The 27,229-nt window shown below is 38.5% G+C and overlaps 1 protein-coding gene, 1 long non-coding RNA gene and 1 pseudogene across 2 annotated transcripts; all 3 read left to right on the top strand.

Moving 5' to 3' along the window:
• The first annotated feature begins 5,187 nt into the window (after positions 1–5,187).
• LOC121646008 lies at positions 5,188–8,944 on the top strand (annotated as a pseudogene).
• A 5,271-nt stretch (positions 8,945–14,215) lies between these two features.
• Positions 14,216–15,317, top strand: LOC121646416. The gene is made up of 2 exons (XR_006011635.1): positions 14,216–14,348; positions 15,071–15,317. It is a non-coding gene; the product is annotated as an uncharacterized LOC121646416 (long non-coding RNA).
• Positions 15,318–21,447: 6,130 nt separating this feature from the next.
• LOC121646149 (extracellular calcium-sensing receptor-like) lies at positions 21,448–25,670 on the top strand. The gene is made up of 13 exons (XM_041995019.1): positions 21,448–21,650; positions 21,848–22,008; positions 22,207–22,334; positions 22,478–22,630; positions 22,715–22,915; positions 23,035–23,262; positions 23,380–23,625; positions 23,718–23,848; positions 23,954–24,050; positions 24,240–24,363; positions 24,538–25,004; positions 25,105–25,185; positions 25,314–25,670. Exons 1-13 carry the CDS (start codon positions 21,448–21,450, stop codon positions 25,668–25,670), a joined length of 2,577 nt encoding a protein of 858 aa, XP_041850953.1.
• The last annotated feature ends 1,559 nt before the right edge of the window (positions 25,671–27,229 follow it).

Here is a 27,229-nt window from a genome sequence, read left to right on the forward strand (position 1 = left end):
CATTTCTTGGTCTTGCTTCATGGTATAGTAAGTTCATTCCTAATTTTGTTCCGGTTGATGAACCACTACGTGCCACTCTCAGAGATTCTACTGACCTGATGTTCAGCTGGACCGCTGAGGCAGAGTCCAGTTTTGCTGAAATCAAAAGACTGATACTGGAGAGTTCTGCCTTGGCAATATACGACCCTGCTTTACCTATGCTTTTGACTATGGCCTGGGAGCCATACTCACTCAGACCCATCCAGATAACACAGAGCGAACAGTTGCCTTTGCATCCAGGACACTTTCTCCTACTAAACGTAAGTACTCTACTATTGAACGTGAAGCGCTTGCTTGTATTTGCGCAGTAGAGAAGTGGAAGACTTATCTTTGGTAAATTTTTTGGTAAAATAGATTTTAAAATTTAATATAAATTCTCTTGTCTTTAGACCGTGGATCCAGGAACATTGTTAAAGCGTAGAGGGGCTCGGATTCCAGATGCTTGATACGACTGTGGACTGCATCCAGAAGGGTGGCTTTCATAGTTTGAATCCCCTGCTCATCCTCACTCTCCTTACTGAGAAACTTTACCAGTACATGGACAGAGGGGATGACATCAGCTGCAGTGGCAGAGGTGGCACTGACAAAATTTGTTAGTTCTTCAAAGGGGGGTAGAACCTTTGAGGTCTTCTCTGACAGCACCCACTGGTTTGCTGTTAGAATGGCTGGAAGGGTGTTGTTTTCTTTAGATGAGTAGGCTGGCAGTGGCCGTTGTATGAATAAGGCTGTCAATCATGTACTTGCTACTGTTCCAGCGTGTCTGGACATCCTGCTGGAAACGTTTTGGTGTGACGTTCAGCTCAATTTGTAGGTCTCGAATAAGCCTTGGGGGAATGCTTAAAGTGGCCCACTGTTTTTCTTTCACTGGCTAGTGCAGAGGTTGGCAACCCGCGGCTCATTCATCCCTCTGATGGGGCTCCCTGGCTTTTGAAAATAATAAAATGTGTATTTAATTAAAATGTATTTTCACGTTTTGTCGCGTGTCTGAAAGAAATGAAAACTTTCCTGAGCAGCAAAGGGCTCACACTTCCCGAGTTGGAATAGCCAGAGTAGCTACACTTCATGGTAGACATGACAGGGCACCTGAACATGCTGAACACAGCTCTTCAGGGGAAAGGGCGCACAGTTCTGTACATGTTGGAGGAGGTTTTGGCATTTTATCGCAAGCTGACCGTGCTTGCCAGAGATTTACAGAAAGGTTCATTCACTTTCCCAGTTTGAGAGAGTTCAAAGAAGCTCATGATAAATTCAGAGTGTTTACATCCTGCAATCACCACAAACATCATTTAGGAAACGATTGTGTGTTCAGAGAGGGGAATAAAAACTATATTATCCTTCCCTGTCACTTCCCTAAGCCTCGATCCATCCTAAATACAACTGCATTGGCAGGTGTGATTCAACCTAATCTCGAGATGGAACTGGCTGACATAGCAGACAAAGACATATGGGTGTCAAAGTTTTACCGCTTGGCAGCAGACCTTGAAGATGTTGCCTGTCAGAGGGCCATTCTTGCTCAGAATCACAAATGGCGTGATATTGAAAACCTTCCCAAACCGGACAAACTTGTGTTCAGAACTTGGAATGCTTTCCCTGACGTTCATGTGAACATGAAAAAGTAGACTATGCTCTTGGTGTCCTGTTGAACTTTGGATTACATTTGTAACAGGTGTTCTCCTTCATGAACTTATTAAAAGCAAACATAATGCATGCCTCACATATAAGCTTACAGTCCTGAGTAAAGATGAAGGTGATACAGCCCTTATGTGCAGACGCTGTATGTGGAGGTTCAGGAGCAGAACTCACACAAACCAAGTATGATAAATATTTTAATTACCTAATATTTTGCATATATTCATATGTTTTCATTGTTCAGTGAAATAGTTCTTCGGGTAGACCAAAAAAAAAAAAACAACACAGACCTTCTTTTTGTCGACTTTCCAGTCACGCAGCTTCTCCTCCATGGTGTTTGTGATGGCATTAGTTGTGTGTGAACCTCTGAATTCGCGTGTATGTAACAACTTTGCTCTCTGCAAAGTAAAGTCAGTGTCTATCAAGTGCGCAGTCAGACACAATAAAGACAGCAGACAATGGTCTGAGCTCCAAATGTCAGTGGTGAAGCTAACAGAATTTGCATGTGCGGCAATACACTTTTGAACTTCTTTATGCATCTAGGGTATAGTTATTTCAGCAATGTTGTGGTGGCTAGGCATAATGTAGCGGGGCTCGAGGTGCCCGATCAAGCGTTTAAACCCGAGATTACTCACCACTGACAGGGGCTTGTCATCGAGCACAAAAAATTGTCCAATCTTTCCTGTTATAGTTAATGCCTTTTTGCCATTCCGTGGGAGTTTTGTCACACTTTGCAAGTGTTTCAGACAGCGTTGACTGTTTGAAGGAGCCAGAAGTTTGTTTCTTCATCTCAGTTGTCCTGCGAAAATCCTCATGCAGTTTTTTGTGATGCTGCTTCAAATGCGCGAAGAGGTTGGACGTATTAAACTTCCTCTGTTGTGTTCCACCTCGAGAAACTTGTGCATACTGCCACCCGGCTGACATTGCTCCTGCTCCTTGCTACTTTGCTAGCACACGTTGTTGGAATCACATGGGTTCTGCATGCTGGATCCGGGCGCTGCTGGATAGAATTGCTGGAGTGAAATAGTGAGCGAAATGGACTGCTTATATTGGAGGTTTTTTATGCAGGCCAATACGTTTTTTTTTTTTTGGCTGATATCAGACCAATTTCCGATATCAGTATCAGATAAGGACACCCCTAGTTACAAAGGGTTAGTACTGTTGACACATTATTTGTTTATTTGAGGTTAACTTTCATTTGGATAAGATAGAAACTAAATGGGGGAAGATGTTGTGGAACTTAAGTTATGCATTTTTTTGTTTCTGTTGTTTATAATGCCTAATGCATTTGATGCTAATTGTTACAGAAATGCTGTTTCCCAGGAAAGGCAACATTTATTTAGCCATTCTCCAGAAGTAATTCCTTCAAGGTGAGTACCAAGAGAGGGCGCTAGGGAACTGTATGCGAGAAAGAGAAGAAGAATAAAGTTGGAAGTGAAGCACAGTAATGGTCTCTTCCTAGTTCTCTTACACGTACTACCACATACAACATTATCAAATATTTATTACTAGTCTAATCATGCATAAATGTCAAAGGAAAATATTTATAGAGGATTTAAATAAAAATGTGAACCAGACATTGTGAAATACAAATATGATGTTCAAACCAGAATCTTATTTCAAGGCCATGTAATGTGTGGAAATGAATAAAATGTGTGTGCAAAAATTAAAAAAAAGTTAATTAACCTGTGGTTTTAATTAAACAAATGTTTGAGAAAATTGAGAAGGATCTCTGAATCCTAAAAAAAGAAAGACGAAGAGAAATGAATCTCATCTGTTTATGCTGGAAGTTTAAAAAAAAGTCTTAAGACCACTGTCAGACGACAAACCATTCCTTGCGAGACAAGCAGAGGACCCGGGCAGGACTAGTCCAGCTCTGTTTGGACCAGAGGCAATTTATGACTGTCGTGGTGACACTCAGCTCACCAGTGGATGCATGAGTTGGTGGTTAGCTCCGACTCACAGCATCCAGGGAGAAAGGAGGTTTGTCCCATGTGTAGGTTTGCGGCTGGATTGGTGGTGTCACAGAAGGTGGACAGGGAATAGCTTGATCAGCTGATAATTAAGACCCCAAAATAGGCCAAAGGCCAGTCCAACAAGCTACCTAGATCTTGAGAAATCATTGTGAAATTCCCTCTGTCTCGTATTATTATCCCTCTTTTGTGGTTCCTGTTTTATTTTGAAGTTTCTGTTGGTACTTTAAATCCCTATTTGTTTTGTTTGGTTACTCCTGAGTGCTATATTTTATGATGTAAACCTGCACCAAATGAGTCAAAATGATTATGTCTTGCTGCCCTGTATGCGACAAAAATTTGGTTGGTTCCACCAAATCTCACTCCAAGGATTACTGAAAAATTGGCAGCCCTGTCAACATAACTGGAGATTTTTGCAGAGCTGGTAGGAGCAGAAGACCTGGCTAGCGAGCTGTAAAGCAGGTAATGCTTTATTCTGCTTCCCCTGTGCGCTGTTCCACCCTGATAGCACCACAGCAGACACCAGTGCATGGACAACTACAGGAGTCACCAACATGCACCATCTGTCTGAAAAGGTGAAGAAACATGAGTCTAAGACCCACATGCACAGTTGTCTGAAATGGTCATTGTTGGATGGGTGAACATTGACACAAAGTTGAATGAAAGCTATAGGCAAGCGGTACGTTGTCGCAACAATGAGGTGAGCAAGATCCAACACATCCTAACCCGGCTCATCAACTGTGTGAAGTTTTTTGGAGTGTTTGAGTTAAGAGAGAAAGACAAAAGTGAAGGCTCCAACAACCCTGGCATTTTCCATGGCCTCGTTGACTTGGTGGCATAATTAGACAAGGTATTTTAAGAAGCACCTAAAAAGAGTCCTTCCTCTCATACACATCTCCGCACCGTAATTCTACCATGTGTAAGAGATGATCAAATCTCTGCACTGCAGTTTTTCAATGTAATCTTATTGACATAATTATTATAAATTATATAAAATTGTTCATGTAATGTATGTATGAAATGTTCAAAATCCCAAACTACACTGACCTGATCAGTATCCTTTTCCAACATTTGATAACCTTGAATCTTTTGCTGTGAGATGACAGTATACCACAATGCAGCTAGAAAAGTGTACAGATAAAGGAAATATTAGTCAAATACCTTGTGTTTACATACATAGTTTTACAAAACATCTAAAGAGATAAGGACACATGGGGAACTTACATACATATAGATCAAAGAAAAAAAAAAACAACTTAATCACATATCTCTGGGTGTTGGCTTTAATTCTCCAATGGATGTGAGAAGAGATATATAATCCAATTAAAATAGGCTGAACTTAAACCTACACACACACACACACGCCAAAGGGATGGAGACTTCAGTTCTTTTTCTTGTCCTTAGATTGGCTCTGGGCTTGTTTGAGGTGAACTCAGTTATTGCCTTGAGTGGATCTCTGAATGATCTGAAGTACAGGACTGGACTGTCAGAGGCTGAAAATGATGGAGTCACTGATGAAACTTCATCATTGAAATGTAGCCTGCAGGGTACTGCACGCTTACCAGTGTTCTCCATGGATGGGGACTACATTATTGGAGGGGCTTTTTCAATTCACTACAAAGAGAAAACGGTGATTCATGACTACATCACCATGCCTGAGCCACCAAGCTGCACAGGCAGGTTAGTAAGAGGGAGAAGAGAAGGGGGGCAAAAAGCATGTTCGATGTGTATTAATAGAAATGTTATTTACATTATCCAGTTTTTTTCTTATTTTTTAAGGATTTTCTTACACTAGCAAAGTTTTAAGCTATATTTATATTTTGTGATTATTAAGATAACCACTGTTGAAACAATTTTAAAAATAATATGAAACAGATTTTGTATGTTTGCCAACATTCAGACTTTTTTGTGTTGATATCTACTGTTAAAATTTTGGATTTATGTGCTCAAGTTCTCCCTTGATGCATTGTTTCAGTACACAGGTTAACTGCTGCTCTCCATTGTTGCAGATTTAACTTTGTATCTTCTGCTAAAAAATGTGGATTATTCTGCTCAAATTTAAGCACTTGTGTCACTGTGTGCAGGATCGATGGCCGTGAACTGCGTTTCTCTCGTGCAATGATTTTTGCCATTGAGGAGATTAACAACAGCACAGAGCTACTGCCAGGCATCAGGCTTGGTTATCAGATCCATGACTCGTGCGCCTCAGTGACCATGGCTGTGCGTGTGGCATTTCTGCTCTCCAACGGACAGGACCCTGTGTTTCACACAGGTGATAAGTGTTCTCAATCTGGAATGGTGATGGGTGTTGTAGCTGAGTCTGGATCTTCACCATCCATCAGCATTTCACGCATCATCAGCTCCTTTAACATCCCCCAAGTAAATAATCTAAATCTCTTGAACATTTTTTAAAATATGCTTCTGACTTCTTCAGTTTATATTACTGTGAAGAACTAGATTGTCATGTTTTGTTTCAGGTGAGCCACTTTGCCACTTGTGCCTGCCTGTCAGATAAGCAGCAGTACCCGAATTTCTTCAGAACTATTCCCAGCGACCGGTTCCAAGCTGACGTGCTGGCCAAGTTGGTGAAACAGTTTGGCTGGACTTGGATAGGTGCTGTCCGCTCAGACTCTGACTATGGCAATAATGGCATGGCATCTTTTCTTAAAGCAGCACACAGAGAGGGAATCTGTGTGGAATACTCTGAAGCCTTCTACAGGAACGACCCACAAAGCAAGATCCAGAAAGTAGCTGATGCCATCCGCAGGTTGCCACATCACTAATTTAGCATTGTGGTTTTTGCACTGATCCTAAGGAAAGAAAGAAGGAAAGAAAGAAAGAAAAAGAGAAAGAAAGAACACATCTTAGCAAAAACTGTTCCACCTTAATCTTTTAATATCAAACATTATACTTTCTCTGCAAGTCGACAGCTAAAGTTGTGGTGGCCTTCACAGCTGGTGGAGACATGAGGGTCCTGTTGGAGGAACTGGCTCGAGACCCACCGCCACCTCGTCAGTGGATAGGCAGTGAGTCCTGGGTAACAAGTCCACACTTCCTCAAATTCAGTTTCTGTGCAGGTGCTATCGGGGTTGGTATTCAGCGATCTGTCATCCCAGGTGTGAGAGACTTCCTGATGGATCTCTCTCCTTCTGAAGTGGCTGCCTCCCCAACACTTACTGAGTTCTGGGAGGATGCATTCAACTGCACTCTGGGAAAAAGTAAGAAATTATTTTTTGATGCTTTACTTGTGTTATTTTCTTAAGTGTTAAGTGGAACGTACAGTCTTATAAAAGTCCGATCATACAATAGCCTCTATATTTAGATAATACATTTCTAATTACACGCTGATGATAAGCCATCACAAGAAAGAAAAAAGTTTTAAATTTAGAATGATTTACACTTGATGTGATTATGTCTTAAGTCAAATTTATTCACTCAACTGCTAGTATGAAATATATATAAAAATAAAAGCATATTAATCAAGTACTATTTAAATTATTGAAATCCACCTGACCCTCTTTCTGTGTCTCTGTAGGTGCTGCTGCAGTCAAAAAGGATTGTGATGGAACTGAAGACATAAAAACACTCAACCACCCATACACTGATACATCCCAGTTGAGAATCACCAACATGGTTTACAAGGCTGTTTATGCAATAGCACATGCTATTCACAATGCAGTGTGTGAGAGAACAAATTTCACAACCCAGTGCAACAAACACACCAGGTTGGAGTCCAGACAGGTCAGATGAAAAGAAAAGTCACCCCTGTTCTCTTTCTTTACCTGTAGTCTAACTTATTTCTAAATGAAAATGTAATAATGACATTGTTTGACATTTAATTTCCATCTCCTGCTTCTCTGTCTGCACGTCATCTTTACAGGTTTTAACTGAGCTGAAGAAAGTCAACTTTTCCCGGAATGGTTATGCAGTGTCATTTGATGCTAATGGGGATCCACCGGCTCTGTATGAGCTGATCAACTGGCAGAAGAATAAGAGTGGAGTTATTGAGTTAGTGACAGTCGGGTTCTATGATGCTTCGATGCCAATAGGTCAAGAGTTTCGTATCATCAGAAACCCAACCTGGATGGATGGTGGCATGCAAGTAATGAGTCTAATGAACTGCTGGTGAGCTGCTTCATAACATCTGTGTTGCAGAACTTTTAAAATATTCCCTTTGCTTGTGTCTCTGTGACAGGTGCCGGTATCAGTCTGCACTGACAGGTGTCTCCCAGGAACTCATAAAGTGCTGCAGAAAGGAAAACCCATCTGCTGCTATGACTGTAAACCCTGTCCTGAGGGAGAGATTAGTAATGTTACAGGTAAAATAACATGATTTCCATGTGTATCTGAAACATCACATATGTGAATGTTAACTGTACTATTCATGTGTTTTTCAGACTCTCCTGATTGTTTCCCTTGTCCCAGAGAATTCTGGCCGAATGCAGAGAAAAACACCTGTTTCCCCAAACCTGTGGAGTTTCTTTCATTTGATGAAGTCCTGTCAATCATCCTGGCTGTATTCTCTGTTGGTGGCGCCTGTCTGGCCATCATAACAGCAGCTGTTTTCTTTCATCACAGGACAACTCCTATTGTTAGAGCCAACAACTCTGAGCTGAGCTTCCTGCTGCTCTTCTCTCTGACTCTGTGTTTCTTATGTTCCCTGACTTTCATCGGGGCGCCCTCTGACTGGTCTTGTATGCTGCGGCACACAGCATTTGGCATCACCTTCGTTCTCTGCATTTCTTGTGTTCTTGGGAAAACTATAGTGGTTTTAGTGGCTTTTAAAGCTACGCTTCCAGGTAATAACATGATCAAATGGTTTGGTCCTCTACAGCAAAGGATGACTGTAGTTTCTTTCACCTTTATTCAAGTTTTAATATGTACTATTTGGTTGGTTGTGAGCCCTCCTTTCTCAGTGAAAAATCTCACTACATACAGGGAGAAGATCATTCTGGAATGTGCGTTAGGTTCTGCTGTTGGGTTCTGGGCCGTGCTTGGGTACATCGGTCTGCTGGCTTTCTTCTGCTTTGTGTTAGCTGTCTTGGCTCGGAAACTCCCTGATAACTTTAATGAAGCCAAGCTGATCACCTTCAGTATGTTGATATTCTGTGCTGTTTGGATCACCTTCATCCCAGCATATGTCAGCTCTCCTGGGAAATTTACTGTGGCTGTGGAGATATTTGCTATTCTGGCCTCCAGTTTTGGACTAATTCTGTGCATTTTTGCTCCAAAGTGTTTCATCATATTATTTCAGCCAGAGAAAAACACCAAGAAGCATTTGATGAACAAAAATCAATTGTAGCACATCAAAACGTTAGAAGTAATACAAGAAAATGATGAAATTGCATATTAAATATGTTGCAGTTTAATATACTTACATTTATTAGTCAGTGTGATGGAAATTATTGTGTGAGCTGGCCTAAACTTTATTAAAGCTGTCATGAGATGCAGCATTACTGTAACATTTACAAATTATCAGGTGACCTTTTCACACTAAAAACAAAACTTACAGACGCTGGCCAGATTCGCTTGTAGCTTCCCCTTAGCGGGGCGAAGTAAGGCGAAAAGGTCATGTACTGTCTCAAAGTGTGTCTAGTTTCATTTTATGTAAAACTCTCTCCAAATAGTTCCGCTTTACGAAGAACTCTCTCTACGTTGCCCCTAGCAACAGCTATTAATAGAGATCTCCATCAAGTGATGATGATGATGATGACAGTTGGTAAAGGCGTGATCAGAAATTTATATAAGTTTGTGACACTTCCTTGTTTATTCAGAGAGATCTCTCTGCATGCTTGACTGCTTGATTTTTTTATATATTTCTCTTTGCTATAATAAACTTGTAAAAGACAGTTTGACTCGGCATCATTTTTGATTCTCCCCACGAAGATTTTTTCCAGCACAGTCAGCTAAATTTTTTACTCTATATCTTGACTTGACAGCAAATATTCACTTTTGGCATGCAATTTATAAATGACATTTTAAGCTTTTGTTTTGCCAAATGTTTCATATGCTGAACATATTAAATAAAATCTGTATATTCAAAAGTTTAATGTGGGAGAATTACATTCTTTGAGTTTTTTTTCAGATGAATAGAGAGAGTTAGTGGGCAACCTCATGAGCTGAAGCAGAAGAAAGCATTTCCTTCTTAAATTGAACATGACAAAAAATGTTATTTATTGAGTTTATGAGGACCACCAGCCCATCAGGATTCTGGGAGAGGAGGCTGAGGTTGTTGACAGTGTTGTGATTTAGCGTCATTAAACATTAAAAATGTTTAATAAAAATATTAATTTCAATAATTACATAAAATAATTAATTATTAATAATTATTGTTAGAAATGCCTGGTTCTTTGATACCAACCTAATGGCTGTGTGGACACCATTAGAGTACTAAATTAAGAAGCATTTGATGAACAAAAACTGATCTTTGTACACCATGGACATGACACTGTCTAAATTTTATTACCTTCATATTTTTTGTGTTCATTAAAGTACCTTGCAGTTAAAGCAATATGTAAATGTGTTAGAAAGTCCAATGTTTTTCATGCAGAGCCAAAATTGTCATGGCGGTGCTTTGTGTGTGTCTGAAGTTTGCAGGTAGGGCTGAGCAGGTTGCCATGAGGACTTAGGGAGGAGACTGGATCCACAATTGACACCACCTGCAGCTCATCATCAGGCTCGTTATCCTGCTCTACTCCCAGCTATTTAAGGACAAGCAGGAGCTCCAGTCTTTGCCAGATTGTCTCTCAATTCTGCGTGGTAATCAGGCCTGCCCTAGTGATCTTCGTGCTTTGCTTTGCATTTAAACCTAACCTTGTGATCTTGTGACTTAATTTAATATTCTATCCTAAGAGAGATTCTGTAACAATTGTCCAGGAAAAATTGGCTATTGGTTAATTCTTTTCATTTTAATTCATGTGCACTACTCCTGTTAAATAAACTATGCAAAATGAATGAAACATGATCTTTCATTGTTAATATTTTCCTTTAACTTAGAGATTTAAATGCAGTTTTTATCAAAAACATATTCTATCAATTTTGTAGTTGGTATAAAGTTATTCCTTCTAACTAAAAAGTTATCACACATTTGTTGTGATTTTTTTTTTCCAGCTTGTTTGTCTTTTTGTTGGTGCTCCTGATGATTGTCAGCTTTGTTTTTCTTGAAGATGTAGCAGGTGGTGTGTTTCCATACAGGTGTAGCAGTTGGTTGTCTGGTTTTTCTGTTTAGATTGAATGGCTCATGCTAATTTCTATCTGTTGTTTCCTTGTTTCTTTTTTCTTTTGTTTCATTCTCTTTTTCGCTTCTGTTTACTCTCTACTTTCTTCTTCCCCCACCCCCCCATGTCAGGTTTGGCATTAATATGTAAATGCAGGAATAGATAAATCTAAAAATGCTATTAAAAATATTGCTTAGCTTCAGTAAAGATATCTAAATGCCATCAGAATGACTTCAGTGTGGAAGAGTATTTGCTAAACAGTAAATGCAGTTGGCAAAACCAAAAGAACACAATGAGGTTAAGAAGTGGTGACAAGAAGTTCCAAAACAAATTGCTTATAATAAAACCTCTGCAAATAAGACAGGTGAGGGTCGGCACAGGAGGCACACTGTGTCATGGTGTAGCGATTTAGCGTCATTAAACAAATAAATTATTAATTTTAATAATTTCATAAAATAATGACTTATTAGTCAAAATTTTGATTACCTCGGGAGCACCACCACACAGATCTAAAGGCTGTGTGGACACCATTAGAGTACTAAATTAATTAATTTAATAAATGAATTAATTCAAACTAGTCAAATCAATCAGTTATCAATCAATCTCAGGACGCTAATAACATGGATTCTTAAGTCGAAGGGACCCACAACATGACTCATAGCAGGAGTTCACAATAACCAGACCAGTTTAAGATAAATATGAAATATTTATTACTAGTCTAATCATGCACAAATGAAAAGGAAATATTTACAAAGGACTTTGCATGGGAAAATGAATCAAACATTGTAAAATGCAGAATATGGTGTTCAAACCAGAATCTTATTTCAATGTAATGTGTCAGAATGAATGAAATGTATGCAAGAAATGAAACAAAAGTTAATTAACCTGCAGTGTTAATTAAACTAAGGTTTAGGACTGAAAAAGGATCTCTGAATCCTAAAAGAAAAAGAGGGAAAACTGAATCTCATCTGTTTAAAGCTGGAAGTTTACCTAAGAGGAAAAACCGCTAAGGTCACTGTCAGACAACCAACCATTCCTTGGCAGACAAGCAGAGAATTGATCCGAGCAGGAGTCATCCGGTTCTGTTTGGATCGAGCCGACTTACGACCCTTGTGGTGACTCTCCCGGCAAATGAGGAAGTTGATACAGGTGGTTTGGATCCCGAACGACTCCCAAGAAGGCCAGAAGATGTGTCACGTGGTGGTCCGAAGGTTTGGATCAGGCAGCTCTGCAGATGCGGACTCTCCCACGGCTCGGCTGGTGGTATCGATGATGGACAGTGAATGGTTTGCAGTGGTAGGCAGGAGAGAACAGTCCAGCTTTGGATCAGTCCAAAAAACTCTGTAGAACTGGTTCTGAAGCTTTGGTCAGCCCGTGTTAACCAGTTATCCAAATTAAAGATCAAAATCTAGGATCAATATTAAAAGTCCAAAAGATAAAAACATAAGTAAAGAAAAGAGAAGTATCAGCTATTAGCTGAAAAAATGGAATGAACTACGGAGTCAATCAGTCCAGAAAGAAAAAAATCAATCATGCATCTTGAATGCACGCCCAAAACCTTAGTATCTGGTGATGTACCTCACATCACGGCAAACTTAATTTTCTGTCAGCATCTCTCTCTCTCTTTTGTGTTCAGACGAAGTGTCCTAACTCTGGAAAAGAGCCATGAACGACGAGGCTGTACAACTCCAGGGGAGGCTGAAGACAGACAGACCAACCCCAACTCCACTAACTTGAAGAGAGTTGAAGAGAGACTTAAACTCTTTGTTCTGAGTTCAAAAAGTGTTAGTTTGATGACCCGCCCCATGAAAGGATGTGGGACCATTATCTTGACCAATAAACAGTCTTGTGGGCTGGTTTTGGGTCAGATAGCAAATACAGAGGGCTGGTCTGATCATTTTGTAAAGAGTTTCAAATTAAACATTTTGTGAATATATCTGCATGTCCAAGTTATAAAAGCCTTAAATGAAACATCATCAAAATCATCAGTGAATCACTGAAAAGACAAAACAATAGTAAGAAGGTTATATCTCAGACAAACACAGTAATAAAGTTTCAGATCACAAATTAATCAAGCTTGTTGATTAAACCTTGTATAAAAGTTGATAATGATTATATGCATGTGCATGGTATCAAAACAAACACATATGTATATATGTATCTATTTAAATGAACATATGAAGCTAAATATTGCAAACAGTTGAACACTGTTTTAAACAGTTGTTGTTTGTCTGCCAGAGTGTGTTTACAGGTCCTGCACTCCCAGCACCTGACTGACTCTCCACTGAAGCTCTGGGTCATCATAAAGGTCTACATGCAGCAGCTAAAGAAGACTTCTGGATCTGCTCTCATTGTTCCTCTTGTTGACAAATTTGCACAGTTTTTCTTTTTTTTTTTTTAACCACAATTGCATGTTATATTGTTTCAGTGTTGAAATTTCCATGCAAAGATGTAAAATTCTCTCACTACATTACTTGAAGATATTACGCCACAACTTCAGTGCTTTTATTATATCACATGTGCATATTCTGTATTTTCTTTTACTGAAATTTTATCAGTTTACCGTTGTGCTGCTACTGTTTATTCTGAGAATTTAAATAAAAAATTTTATGAAAAAGTAAAACTGTCAAACTTCTCATCTGGTTAACAATCATGTTTTCTATTGAGTGTTTATCTCCACAAGACTTACTTAATATAGTTAAAATTTAATGTCATTTTCATTATCAGAATTGACACTGGTTATTTATGTGCTTATGAGGCAATAAAATATGAGGGACGAGAAATGACAAAACAAGAAATAAATATAAAAATAAATATATACACATATAAATAAATAAATGCACAAATAAATGTATAAATGCATAAATAAATAAATATAAAAATAAATAAATATACATATAAATAAATAAATGCACAAATAAATGTGTAAATGCATATATAAATAAATATAAATACAAATAAATACATAAATACATAAATATTTTTATTCCTTTTTGTGTATTTATACATTTATGTATTTATTCATTTATTTATTTCTACATTTTTTTATTTCTACATTTATCTATTTCTACATTCATTTATTTCTACTTTTATTTATTTATTGCTACATTTATTTATGTATTTCTGCATTTCTACATTTATTTATTTCTTCATTTCTGTCTCCGTATGTTAATTAGGTGGGCGGTTCTAACATTTCTCTGCAGCGCGATAGGTTGGAGAGGTGCGTATGCTCCCATCTACTGCTACTGCCTAGATTCGAGTGTATGAGTTGTTGTTTTGGTTGGTCAATTTGCTAGGCCTACGAATGGAAAGTTCTTTTGCAGCCGTCGCCAATGACTTAAGGTCATTGCGAATGATATCGAACAAAATGAAGCAAACGACTACCTCCAGTTTCGTTTGGCACGGATCATGGAGGATTTAGTTCAGCTCCAAGCTGAGATGGATGTGGAGGTTGACTCGGCTGCATTGGACAGTCTGGAGGAAGTTCCATGTACGTTCAGGCAAATTTTTCGTTTTAAACCAAAATCGGAAAAACGGAAGTATCGTCGTTTTTCTGTTTTTTCATTTACAATCAAAATTGGAAAAACGGATAAACAGAACCAATTTTCCTCTCCTATTACCAGAATTCAAAGACGACAAACAACAACAACCTAATTTAAAATCCACCCTGTTTTTGGATTTTGGTAATTCCTTTTTTTTATTTTTCCTTCTGAATTGAAAGATGATGACATGTTAACAGGCGGCCCGGAAGTTAGAATATTTCTTTCAAATTAAAAGCCTAGATTAACACGTAGCATTGTGCAAGCACATACGTTAACTCATACAAAACAATATTAATATGTTCGTTCGGGCAGACAGCGACCCCGAGATAATAATAATAATAACAGATAGAAATTAAAGCCTAGTGGGTAACAAGTAACCAGGATTATAATGATTGTTAACAGTGATCACAGTGCTGTGAACTATTCATAGCTATTATTCCTTGATGGCTAAGTTACGTTGAACGTCTGCAATTTATCTGTGCCAAGCCGTCATATAACATGGTGAACAACTTAATCTGCCAAAGCGGAAAATCAGCATTTTCATTCAGATTTTTTCAGTGGGTAGGTCATTTTGTGTAGTTTTCTCAATAGTAAATGTAAATGGAGTCTAGAAAAGTTGTTTCATCAGTACAGCGCAGGAAAACTTCTAATATTCTATTTCTTTACACAGCTGCTGTTACTGAATCACCACAAGGTGGCAGAGGAAGGAAATGGACTGGATTTTTGGCAGGCTACACATACTGAAGACTTTATTCCATGTGGGAATGCCAAAGATTGAACAATATACCATCCAGTCCGATGTACAAAGAAGGCTGTTGCCACAGTTTCCACAACAGTGCCTGATATGGAGCCTGAGTGAAATTAGGGTGTAATCAAGACCTGTTTCTATGTTTATGTCACCATAGAATAAGCGTGGAGCTGTCACCCAAAAAAAAAAAAAAAAAAAAAAAATCGGACCATATCACGTTATAACGTGATAAGTTTATTATAAGAACACAGCCTGTACTGTATGCAGATGTTGTTACGGCCTATATTGGAGCAAAATACATTTTATGGAAAATATACTCATCAAGCAGAAACATTTCAGTTCTTTTTGACAACGATTAATTGTTCTACTCTGGTTTATTGTTGTAAATGTGGGACAGTTATGAGAAACACGTAGGTCACCTGCCTGCGCACAGTGAGACGGTGCGTGCCTGTGTGTCTGAATTGACACAGAGCAGGCATCCCCAACTGGGGGGGCTGCAGGTTTTCAGTATGTCCATACTGCAGCACACCTGACTCAAATAATGGGTCGTTAAGAGGCTGGTGCAGAACTGGTTTATTATTGTACACAAGACCGTTATAAGCAACACGGTGCGTCACCTGCCTGCACGCAGTGAGACGGTGCGTGCGTGTGTCTGAGTTGCAGTAGAGTTTAGTTAATAACTTGTTGTCTCCTGACAATAAAAATGAAAATTATGAAGGCTATATGCACTGCTGGGACTGGGAGAAATACGTTGCCGACACAAAGACGTGGTCCTGTCTACTTAAAGGGTGCAACGTCAACAAGTGTCCTCCAAGCTTCATCAAATCTCTCCAATGAAGTAAAACGTAATCCTATGTAGTAAATTAGGAATTTCTCTGGAAATAATAAACCAGTCTTAACGACCCATTACTACATGGTTTGGAGGACACTCAACAGTTCACAGCACTGTGATCACTGTGAACAATCATTATAATCCTGGTTACTTGTTACCCACTAGGCTTTAATTTCTATCTATTATTATTATTATTATTATTATTATCTCAGGGTCGCTGTCTGCCCGAATGAACATATTAATATTGTTGTGTATGAGTCAACGCAGTATGTGCTTGCACGAAGCTACGCGTTAATCTAGGCTTTTAATTTGAAAGAATTATTTTAACTTCCGGGCCGCCTGTTAACATGTCTTCATCTTTCAATTCAGAAGGAAAAATTAAAAAAAGGAACTACCAAAATCCAAAAACGGGACGGATTTTTAATTTAGTTCTTCTTATTTTTCGTCTTTGAATTCTGGTGATAGGAAAGGAAAATCGGTTCTGTTTATCCGTTTTTCCGATTTTGATTGTAAATGAATAAACAGAAAAACGACGATACTTCCGTTTTTCCGATTTTGGTTTAAAACGAAAAAACGAATTGCCTGAACGTACACGGACCCTTCTGTCATTTCTCTGCTAAGTTTCGCGGTTAAATCTGGCAGCAACCAGCGAAAAATAGGCTTCACTGCCACACCGTGGATGAAAGCGTGAACAGGCGAATGCATTCATGTGAATCCGTGTATGAATCCTTTGCTTCTGTCTGATTGTCACAGTTAACCAATCGTGCTGCAGAGAAATGTTAGAACCGCCCACCTAATTAACATACGGAGACAGAAATGAAGAAATAAATAAATGTAGAAATGCAGAAATACATAAATAAATGTAGCAATAAATAAATAAAAGTAGAAATAAATGAATGTAGAAATAGATAAATGTAGAAATAAAAAAATGTAGAAATAAATAAATGAATAAATACATAAATGTATAAATACACAAAAAGGAATAAAAATATTTATGTATTTATGTATTTATTTGTATTTATATTTATTTATATATGCATTTACACATTTATTTGTGCATTTATTTATTTATATGTATATTTATTTATTTTTATATTTATTTATTTATGCATTTATACATTTATTTGTGCATTTATTTATTTATATGTGTATATATTTATTTCTTGTTTTGTCATTTCTCGTCCCTCATAATAAAAAGTCAAAATACTTCAAAAATGCCATTGACACACTTTATTATTCATGTTTAAGTCATGTACAAAAAAAAAAAAAAAAACTGCACATTTTTGCTGCACAAATAGTAGAAAAAAAAAACAAACTTCCAACTGTCTGACTGTACACATACATCATTGTCATCATGTGTCTTATCCTCTGATCAGTTGATCACCATCTTCTCAAACATCAGGTGTTCTCTTCATGGTCTGTAGCTCTCCAGTGTCTGCATCCTGGTGGACTCCATCTCTGGTGCTTGCAGCATCAGTGGGTGTAACTGATGTGTGTCCTAGAAGCAGGGATGGTGTACAATCTGAGCCAGCCTCTATCATTTCTTAAGCTTGTTGATCTGCAATCACATGTTTGGTATTATTAAAAACTAGTTAACATTGGACGCTTCCATTACATTTCACAATCTTAACCACTTAATCCAACCAGTTTACATCCCATCAGATCTCACAGAGCACTCTTGATATTTATTTGTTCCTCTAAAATCATTCACTCTGTGACGTTTTATATAAAGATGATTAAACAAAATAAATACTGATCAAACACAAACAGATGAACCCATTTCTATTTCCCTCCCTCTTTGACTCTAGTTTACAAGTGAAGTTAGCCAATGTGAATTTAATGACTTTAAAAAGCCAAATAAAGTATATTCATTACATTACTTACGCAATAAAAACAACAGCAACAACAAAAACTCTCTTACTTGCCTTTGTGAAAATGCCGAGAGCAAGCACGCATGAAAGGAGATGGTGGTAAAAGTGATGTCCTTCTCTCACTGCTGCGACCCAGGCCATCCGATGTCTCAGTTACATCCTCAACCTGCTGTCCACAGCCTCTTTTAAAAGTGGGAAACTGAAAAAAATCTAACATTGTGGCCTTTTTTCTACCTTTTTGACTTAGAATGGCAGTCTTTCAACCAACATGAGACTCCCATTTTATCAAAGATTTTAATGCAGCAAAGACGACGCACAGCTGTTTACAACGAGGATGCAACCAAAATGGCGATTAACTGCGGCTATCCCGAGTGTGACGTCAGCTGACACACACCTATAAGCTAAGGGGAGTAAATCTGGTTGGATACTCACTGAGTGTGTCTCAAACCGCGCACTTACATAAGTGCACTGGAAGGTAGTGTGTAGTGTGCACTAAGCACTATCTTTTGTAGTGCACACTATCTTGGGTAAGTGCTGATCCAAATTAAGCACTAACGTTTTGCACTTACCGGTTGTGACGTACCAGCTTTTGACGGTGATTCTTCTGCTGCCTTAATTTACAGAATGAATTTCCAACTCTTGATTTTACTTTGTTTACTCCTTATTTAACCCCACCTGTAAACTTTGTCACATCCAACGCAGGATCCTCCTCAGGCTGCACATGAGTTAGAATGTATGCTTATTTTTTTTAAGGTATATGACCCTCCTACATACTGCCTAATAGCAGCACCGCTCCGTTAATAAACTTTTTTTAGGACAATCCGTCCAAGTTCTTCCAAAATCCAAAATCACGTTAACATACGTGTTTGCATGTCATCATATGCTATTAAATGCTTTTTTAAAAGGCCTCATATGTGACACAAAGAACCGTGACCTCCACTGTATTAATCTATCTCAGTTGATAACAATAGAAACCATCAGCACACGTTCACGTGTCTTTGCATGTCTCCCACATACTGGTTAGTATAAAGTGCAATTTAAAACACTAATAAAACAGCTTTTAAATATGCAAAGATATCTTCACTGAATTAAAGTACTTTACATTATACATCTCTTTTCATTGGTGTTTACACTGATAACGTTCACGTCTGACAACAGGACAACAGGTAGTAAATGCCTCAGTGCCACTGCTGGCTCGGTAGTTTGATGCTACAGTGACCTACGGTGAACACACATTGGCAGTTTATATGAAAGCAAACATTATTTATGTTTATATGTACTTCATGGGTACTTTGCAGACTCTTATTTAAAGTGATGTACAATCAGCTACAGCTTAGTCACCGGTACCATGGAAACGGGCCGGTTCTCTAAACCAGCGGTGTTTCCTAATCAGTTTTCAGATCAAAGACCATTTCATTTACGCCAGAGACCCCGCAGTGCTTAATCTGGAGGTTCAACAATCATGAATAAACATACGGAACCTATAGCATTAATCATTTTTAACACTTATATCTACATCCGTGAAATCGGCTATAAAACTGCTAACATTTATGTTGCTAACTCTACTGCAGCCTCCAAAAAATGATCAGATCCATAACTGGCATTGTGGATAGAAGAGATAAGAAGCATGCTGCAGTTTATATTAGAGCTATGATCAAACATCTTAATACTTACAACAGTAGAAAATACCCTCCGCCTGCATCGGTACCGCTGAGTCGGTGGCTGCCAGCTCTGAAAAACTGGTTGAATGTCCCTCCCCTTCCACTACTTCAGCAAGATGGCGTCCGTTTAGTGCGTGTAGTGTTCATCGTTTCACACTAGTTTAGGGCAGCATCCGGGTACTTTCAGTGCACTGAGTTTTTACTGAAATTTCTGTGTCAGCGCACTAAACACTTAAATGTAGTGTTCGAAGTATAGAAGTGCTCGGATTGGGACACACCCACTAAGTCCTTCCTCTTTTTAACATGTCCATGCCCTTTCTTGATATTTTAAGGCCCATATTTATGCTAGTGCAGTGTCTGGGTGCAGCTGGCTGTGGTTTAGATTAGAATAGAATAGAATAGAATAGAAAATACATTATTAATCCCTTTGGAGAGTCCTCAGGGAAATTTGGGTACCAGCAGCAATACAACACCAACAGGATAAGCACTAAGATATAATAGATACAGGTATAAAGTAAAATAGAGGCAATAAGGTTCAAGAAAAGTATAAATAGAATGCAACAAAAAAAAGATAAGTTAAATTAAATAATATAAACAAGCATTGCACACAGTAGAGGTGGTACAGATTCCCAGTTCACTTATTGCACGTATAAGTTATTGCAACTGTTTGTATGGGTTATTGCACAAATGAATTATTGTGCATGTGTTGTATCAGCTGACTATTTAGCTGACGCTGGTGAGTTTGCTTTCGCACTCAAGCGTAGGGGGTATACGTCATTTTGGTGTTATGTTGCAGTTTCTCCTCCTAATCTGAAGGTGGCAGCAGGGGTGGTATCTGCCAGTAAACTCACCAGGTTGGAGTTATTTTGATGGTTATCTTCAGTTGGGTTAGGATTTTCTGTTTTAAAATAACAATGGCGTCCAGTATGGTTCAGTGTTTTTATTAGTTTGTGTAAGAAAAGAAAGATATAATTTGATCAGCCTCTCATCAACTTAATCCACTGGTTATTGTTTTTTGTGGTTACCACACAAATTCAGCGAGAAGATTCAGGTATCCGGCAACATGTGATCCCAAACTGACCAATCACAAGGGAGTATGTCCGCATAACCATGTGCGAAGCAGGGGTGCACGTCAAGTCTGGAAGAGGTGGGTGTAAAGCCTCTGCAGACTTACGCTGCGCCTACGGTGGTGATGCAAAAACAGTCTGTGTTAATAAAATGACAACCCCACACGACACAATAAAATCCAGGATCCAGCTGGAGTTTAGTATTGGCCTCTAGTCCTGTTTATTCCAGGCACTAAGCTACTAGACTGATGTTTGCCCTGAATGGGCTGGTTAATATTAATTTAAAAATTATACAAAATTAGCACGTGCAATCAAATTCATGTTTGTTAAATCACATTGCGTGTGCTATGTTGATCTATTTGCATCTGCTCCTCCTAATATTTTGCATTGTTCAGGTAGAAACACCCATATTACATATTCTTCAAGGGCAAACATGCTAGATGGTTTGCACACATTATTTTGCCCATTTAACAGACACAGTCCTCTGTGTGCTTATAATAACAAATAAATCATAAATCAACTGCACCATGTTTTTGTGACAGCGCTATGGTTTATTTGAGCCATGTTATGCCCCCTTCCCTGTGTTGCTACTTTTCAGTCTGATTGGTTCATCTTGTGATGACTCAGATAACCTATGAAATCAAGTAAGCGTAACAGTATTTAATGTTATCTAACTCATTAGCCTGTCAGACTTTCTCTCCTGCACACACATCATCTTTATAGGTTCAGCATGGATAATGCAGCCACCCCTTGTATGGACTTGCCATTTTCTACATCTTTGTTTTTTAACCTTTTTTTAGTGATGTGTGGTGTTTCTTACTCTGTACAAGAAGGGAAAACATTGAGTTTAGAGGGAGAGGATACGGAAATGATAAGGAATGATTTATGGATAAATGGGGTGAATAGTGTTGATAGTAGTTCACCTCAGTGTGTGAAACTGGAAGATAACGAGCCTCTGACTTTGCAGTCAGACGGTGATGTTGTAATTGGAGGGTTTTTTCCTCTGCACTATGTGGTCTCTGAGTCACACCACAGCTACCACAACAAACCTCAAACCACATTGTGCAGCGGGTGAGTATGTGAATACTGATATCTGTTATATTTTAATTTTTCTTCTTATGAAACTGATTTTTTTTTTTTTAAAAGTTAGTGTTTTGACATGTCTGTGTTGATCTCACACTGTCAACATGTCATGTCACTATAATACTGTAATACTGCAATTATCTATCTGAAGTAGATTTTTTTTTTTTTTTTTTTTTTTTTTGCAGGTTTGACCAAAGAGCCTTCCGGTGGATGATGACTATGGTGTTTGCTGTGGAGGAAATTAACAATAACTCAAACCTTTTACCGGGTGTTAAATTAGGCTACCGGATCATGGACAGCTGTGACAATGTCCACACCAGCCTGCAATCCCTTTTCTCTTTAGTCAGTTTCTCTAAACCTGTGTCAAGTGAGGTCAAGCAAATAGCAGAAACTGAAAACACATTAAATGTGACAAATGAAATGGATATTGGAATAGAGGAGTTTAGGTCTCTAGAAATAAGGACAAAGCAATGGATTGAGGTAAAGAAAGAAGTGAAGTCTGCAATGCCTCTCAATCTTACAAATACAGGAAATTACACAGCAGATGACAAAACACAGCCTGAAACTTCTGCGTGTCTATCTGGTTCTCCCATTCCTGCTGTGATTGGTCTTGCATCCTCTTCCCCAACAAGAGCTGTAGCACAGACTCTCGGTCCTTTCAACATCCCACTGGTAAGAAAAGGCACAAAAAGACAGGATTCTCCACTAAACATCAATTAAAGTGTGTCCTTAAATGCATAATTTGATTATTGTAATGAAGCAATGTTTATAAATGTTTTGGTTAAATTGTAAAAATTATCATTCTCTCTTTCTAGGTGAGTTATTTTGCCACTTGTACCTGTCTTACTAACAAGAATATATACCCATCATTTCTGCGAACCGTGCCGAATGATCTCTTTCAAGTCAGAGGTCTTGTACAGCTGGTCACATTCTTAGGTTGGTTCTGGGTGGGCACAATAGGGACCACGGTGAGATTACGCTTTCTTTAAATATATGAAGAATATCTCTGCTGAAGACACCTACACAAATAACCTTTCTTTATCCATTTTCAGGATGACTATAGTCAATATGGCATCCAAGCATTCTCTAATCAGTTTAAACAACAAGGCGGGTGTGTGGCATTTCATCTCACTATTCCAACATCACCCACAATGGCTGAGATACAAGAAATGGCAGACAGAATGCAGAGCTCAACTGCAAAGGTCATGGTGGTCTTTGCCACAGAGGGACAACTGCTGGATCTGTTTATAGAAGTATACATCTCAGTGTATCTACAATATTATATATTCAGTCTTTAAAATGATAAATACTGAACATCAAAATAATTTTTGTGCACATGGTAAACATCAAATTTCTTCACCTCTTTTTACAGCTTGCTCAGAGAAATTTAACAGGGCTACAGTGGGTAGCTAGTGAAGCTTGGGTTACTGCTGGCCTTTTGACCTCACCACTCTTCCACCCTCTTTTAGAGGGAACACTGGGCTTCTCCTTCCCTGGAGTCAGGATCCCTGGCCTGAAAGAATACCTTTTAAATGTCCGCCCCTCTCCCAAACCAGGAATGGAACTCATCAACACGTTCTGGGAAGAAATGTTTGGTTGTGTGCTCAAGTTTAAAGAAGAAAAACCTGTTGGAGATATATCAGATACTCTGGATAACTTCATTTTGGGTGCATCTGGTTTCAAACCAGACTCCCAAAACATGTCTACTGTAGGAGAGAGAAGCTCACTGAAAGTTTCATCTGATGAAAGTAAAGATGCTGCTGAAATACCTGCATGTTCAGGTTTAGAGGATCTGAGTCTCACTACTAGCAGTTATTCTGATGTATCCCAGGTCAGAATATCCTACAATGTGTATAAAGCTGTATATGCCATCGCCCATGCTCTGCACACTTTACTGAACTGTGATTCTGCAGGATCTGACAAGCGAAAGTGTGAAAAGCAAAATCCGTTCACCTCAAAGCAGGTGGGTGAAATGATCAGAAAATATGTAAATAGTTGCTTACTTGCTTTGGTAACAAAATCTTTGTGGGATTTTTTTGTAATTTTTTTTTACAGTTGCTGTATTATCTGAAGACAGTGAATTTCACTGATCAGTTTGGAGAGAAAGTATATTTTGACTCCAATGGTGAGCCAGTCCCTCTCTATGACATAATAAACTGGCAGAAGGACATCAAGGGCAAAATCAGGTTACATTTTAATATACAGCAGTGCTTGACTATTAAAGTATTTATAATACCTAAAATACAAAACTGTGTTTTTTTGACTAGGAATATTTTTTATGATGTGTTTAGATTTATCAAAGTAGGAAGTTATGATGGTTCAGGTCCAGTGGGAAAACAGCTGCAGGTTAAGCAGAGCACCATTGTATGGACAAGGGGACAGTCACAGGTGGGTAAAAATTACAGTAATCAGATTTCACATGGCATTATGAGGGTTTTTTTTTTCTTTTTAATTTTAGGGATACAATTTTTGTTTTCCTCTGTTAAAAAAAAAAAAAGAAAAAGAAAAAACATCTGAAGGGGGGAAGTATAATATTTATATGTAGTTTAATTCTTTATTTCTCTATTCATTGTTCAGGTACCCGTGTCTCAGTGTAGTCCTTCATGTCCTCCTGGCAGTAGGCAGGCCAGACGTACAGGAGAGCCCCACTGCTGCTTTGACTGTCTGTCTTGTGCAGATGGAGAGATCAGCAACCAGACTGGTTGTATATGCTTGTTTTGTTAACTTGTTTATTTTCCATCTTTAGTAAAAAAAAAAAAAAAAAACAAAACAAAACAAAACAGGCCTTGTTGGCATTAGTCATCCAATGATACAGATGTGCAGGGCAAGTATTTGAGTGTTTATTTATGAGTCTTTTTTTTATCTCTTTCCAAAGGTTCCACTGAGTGTATAAAATGCCCCGAGTCCTACTGGTCAGACAAAGACAGGGTAAAATGTGTTGCAGGAGTTGAAGAATTCCTCTCTTTCTCTGACACCATGGGCATCATCCTAGTTGCACTTACCTCCTTCGGTGTCATCCTAACAAGCATCGTTACCATCGTCTTCCACCACTACCGCACCACACCTATTGTCAAAGCCAACAACTCAGAAATAAGTTTTTTGCTTCTCTTATCACTCAAACTATGTTTCCTGTGTTCCCTGATGTTCATCGGCCAACCGTCTGTGTGGACATGTAGGATCCGCCAGGCAGCATTTGGAATCAGCTTTGTCATCTGTCTGTCCTGCCTGCTTGTCAAAACTATTGTGGTTCTGTTAGCTTTTCAATCTAATGTACCCAGGTCAAGGAAACTGTTTGATCCATCTCATCAGAGGGCAATGATTATGTGTACTACAGCTCCTCAGGTAGAAAGCCCAGACAAATGTGACTTATCTGATACAATTTGTGACTAGTGTTATTTTTACATCGGTAAAGGGTTTTTCCACTTTTCTTTGTTGCCTTCAGATTTGTCTCTGTGCTGGCTGGCTGTTGGGCGCTCCTCCCTTCCCATTCAGGAATCCTGCATACCAAGCCTTAACAGGAAAAGTAAGAACAATAAAGCTTCAAACCTTCATAAATGAACAAACTCACAACTTGTAAAATTCTAGCGATAGAAGCTTTTATGCTGAAATATACTAATCAAGTTGCATTAATGTATTGTTGTGCACTATTAGATTGTTGTAGAGTGTAAGGAGCCATGGCCACCTGGATTTTACCTGGTCCTCAGTTACATTGGCCTTCTAGCTTTTGTCTGCCTCCTCCTGGCATTCCTTGGACGGAAGCTGCCGGACACATTCAACGAAGCGAAGCTTATCACTTTCAGCATGCTGATTTTCTGGGCTGTGTGGATCTCTTTCATCCCAGCTTATGTTAGCTCTCATGGGAAGTTCTCTGTGGCTGTGGAAATATTTGCAATATTAGCCTCCAGCTTTGGTCTTCTACTGTGTATTTTTTTGCCTAAATGTTACATAATTTTATTGCACCCTGAGAGGAATATTAAGAAAGGCATGACTGGAAAATTCCTTAAATGAACTTAGCATATATATGTATTTTAGCTGAAAATAATAAAAAAAACATGTTTGAATGTGAACAAAATACAAACCTATATCAAGCTTGTTTTAATGCTTTTCAACAAAATGCTTCAAGCAAGCACTTGACATTTGGCCTTATTTCTAAGATTAACTGCATCTATAATTTAGAAAATATCCAGAGAATCAGTGTTAATGTACAGGTCATAACTGATCATTATATGTCATAATGTGAGTTTGAAACTGGACCCAAACATGGGCAAAGGAGATAATGGACTGTATTTATACAGCACTTGTTGACCATGTTGACCACTCAAAGAGCTTTACATCCTTTTTTCCCCATTCACTCACACACACGTACAGCACTTCTATTGTTATATACTAAGTGCTTGCTCTATCACACTGTAAGGCCCGGATAGGCACATTGAGAGGCGACATCAGGTTCAGTGTCTTGCCCAAGGACAATTCAGCATGAAGTCAGAGGGAGCCTGTAATCAATCAACCAACGTTCATTTTGGCAGAAGGCAGCTTTATCTCCTGAGCTACAGATGACAAAAGATAAACTTTAATTAACCTTGCTGGTAAGTACCTAGGATGGCAAGTTGAAAAAAAACTTAAACCAAAGTCTATGACTGAACATCATAACCCTTCTAACACCGACCCTAAAACTCTGTGTGGACAAAACTGCAGTCCCCTGAGAATCCCCATAATTTGGCATGCAGGTTTTGGTCCCATTATGACTGTAAAAACAACTGTACACATACACACATCCACATGTCTAAGGTGTATTGAGAAGCAGGTGGGAAATATCAAGACAACAGGTGCATTAAACTTAATATTCTGCTGTGCAGTGCTCAGCAAAGTTGCTCAACCCTGGCTGCAACAGCTGAGAAACACCTTTACTAAGAACTTTGGAATAAGGCTTTAAGTACACATGATGAGTGATTTACAATATATCTTTATTTCCAGACATTAAGATCTGTTATAGTCTTTGGTTTTTTCTGTCAAATGGTGTAAAAAATGTGCAGTTTTCTAAGCATAATATATGGGCAATTAACATTAAGGTTTTTTTATATCCAGTAGGAAAGTTGTGTGAACAGTTGTACTATTTCTGTAAGACAAATAAAAAACTTTAAAGTTTATATCTTTTTTCCGTTTCAGTTCCTTTCTGTTCTGACTTACAATTTTATTTGAATGTATTCTCAAGATTAAAATGGTAAAGAAAGCTTTCCTGATATTTTTGCCAGTAAACTGTAGCTCACTTGAGACTTTTTACACCCCGCCTTATATCTAGCCAGCAATTCTCAAGTCACACTCAAACACACCTACTGGAAGTATCTGTAACAGGATAAGCACAGGGGATTAAACAGGAGATGGCACACTTGGTAAACATCTTTAAAAAACAAAAAAGAAAAGGGAGCAACAACAAGAATAAAACATTTATATCCAGTCTAAGCCATGACAGAGACGTTATCTTTCCTGTGGGATCTGTGGAAATTTGAATTAGCTTATTATTAGCCCTGCCTCATGTTTTGCAGAACTAAACCATGTTACACCCACCA

This window comes from Melanotaenia boesemani, chromosome 9, assembly GCF_017639745.1.
Source record: "Melanotaenia boesemani isolate fMelBoe1 chromosome 9, fMelBoe1.pri, whole genome shotgun sequence".
NCBI classification, from domain to species: Eukaryota; Metazoa; Chordata; class Actinopteri; order Atheriniformes; family Melanotaeniidae; genus Melanotaenia; species Melanotaenia boesemani.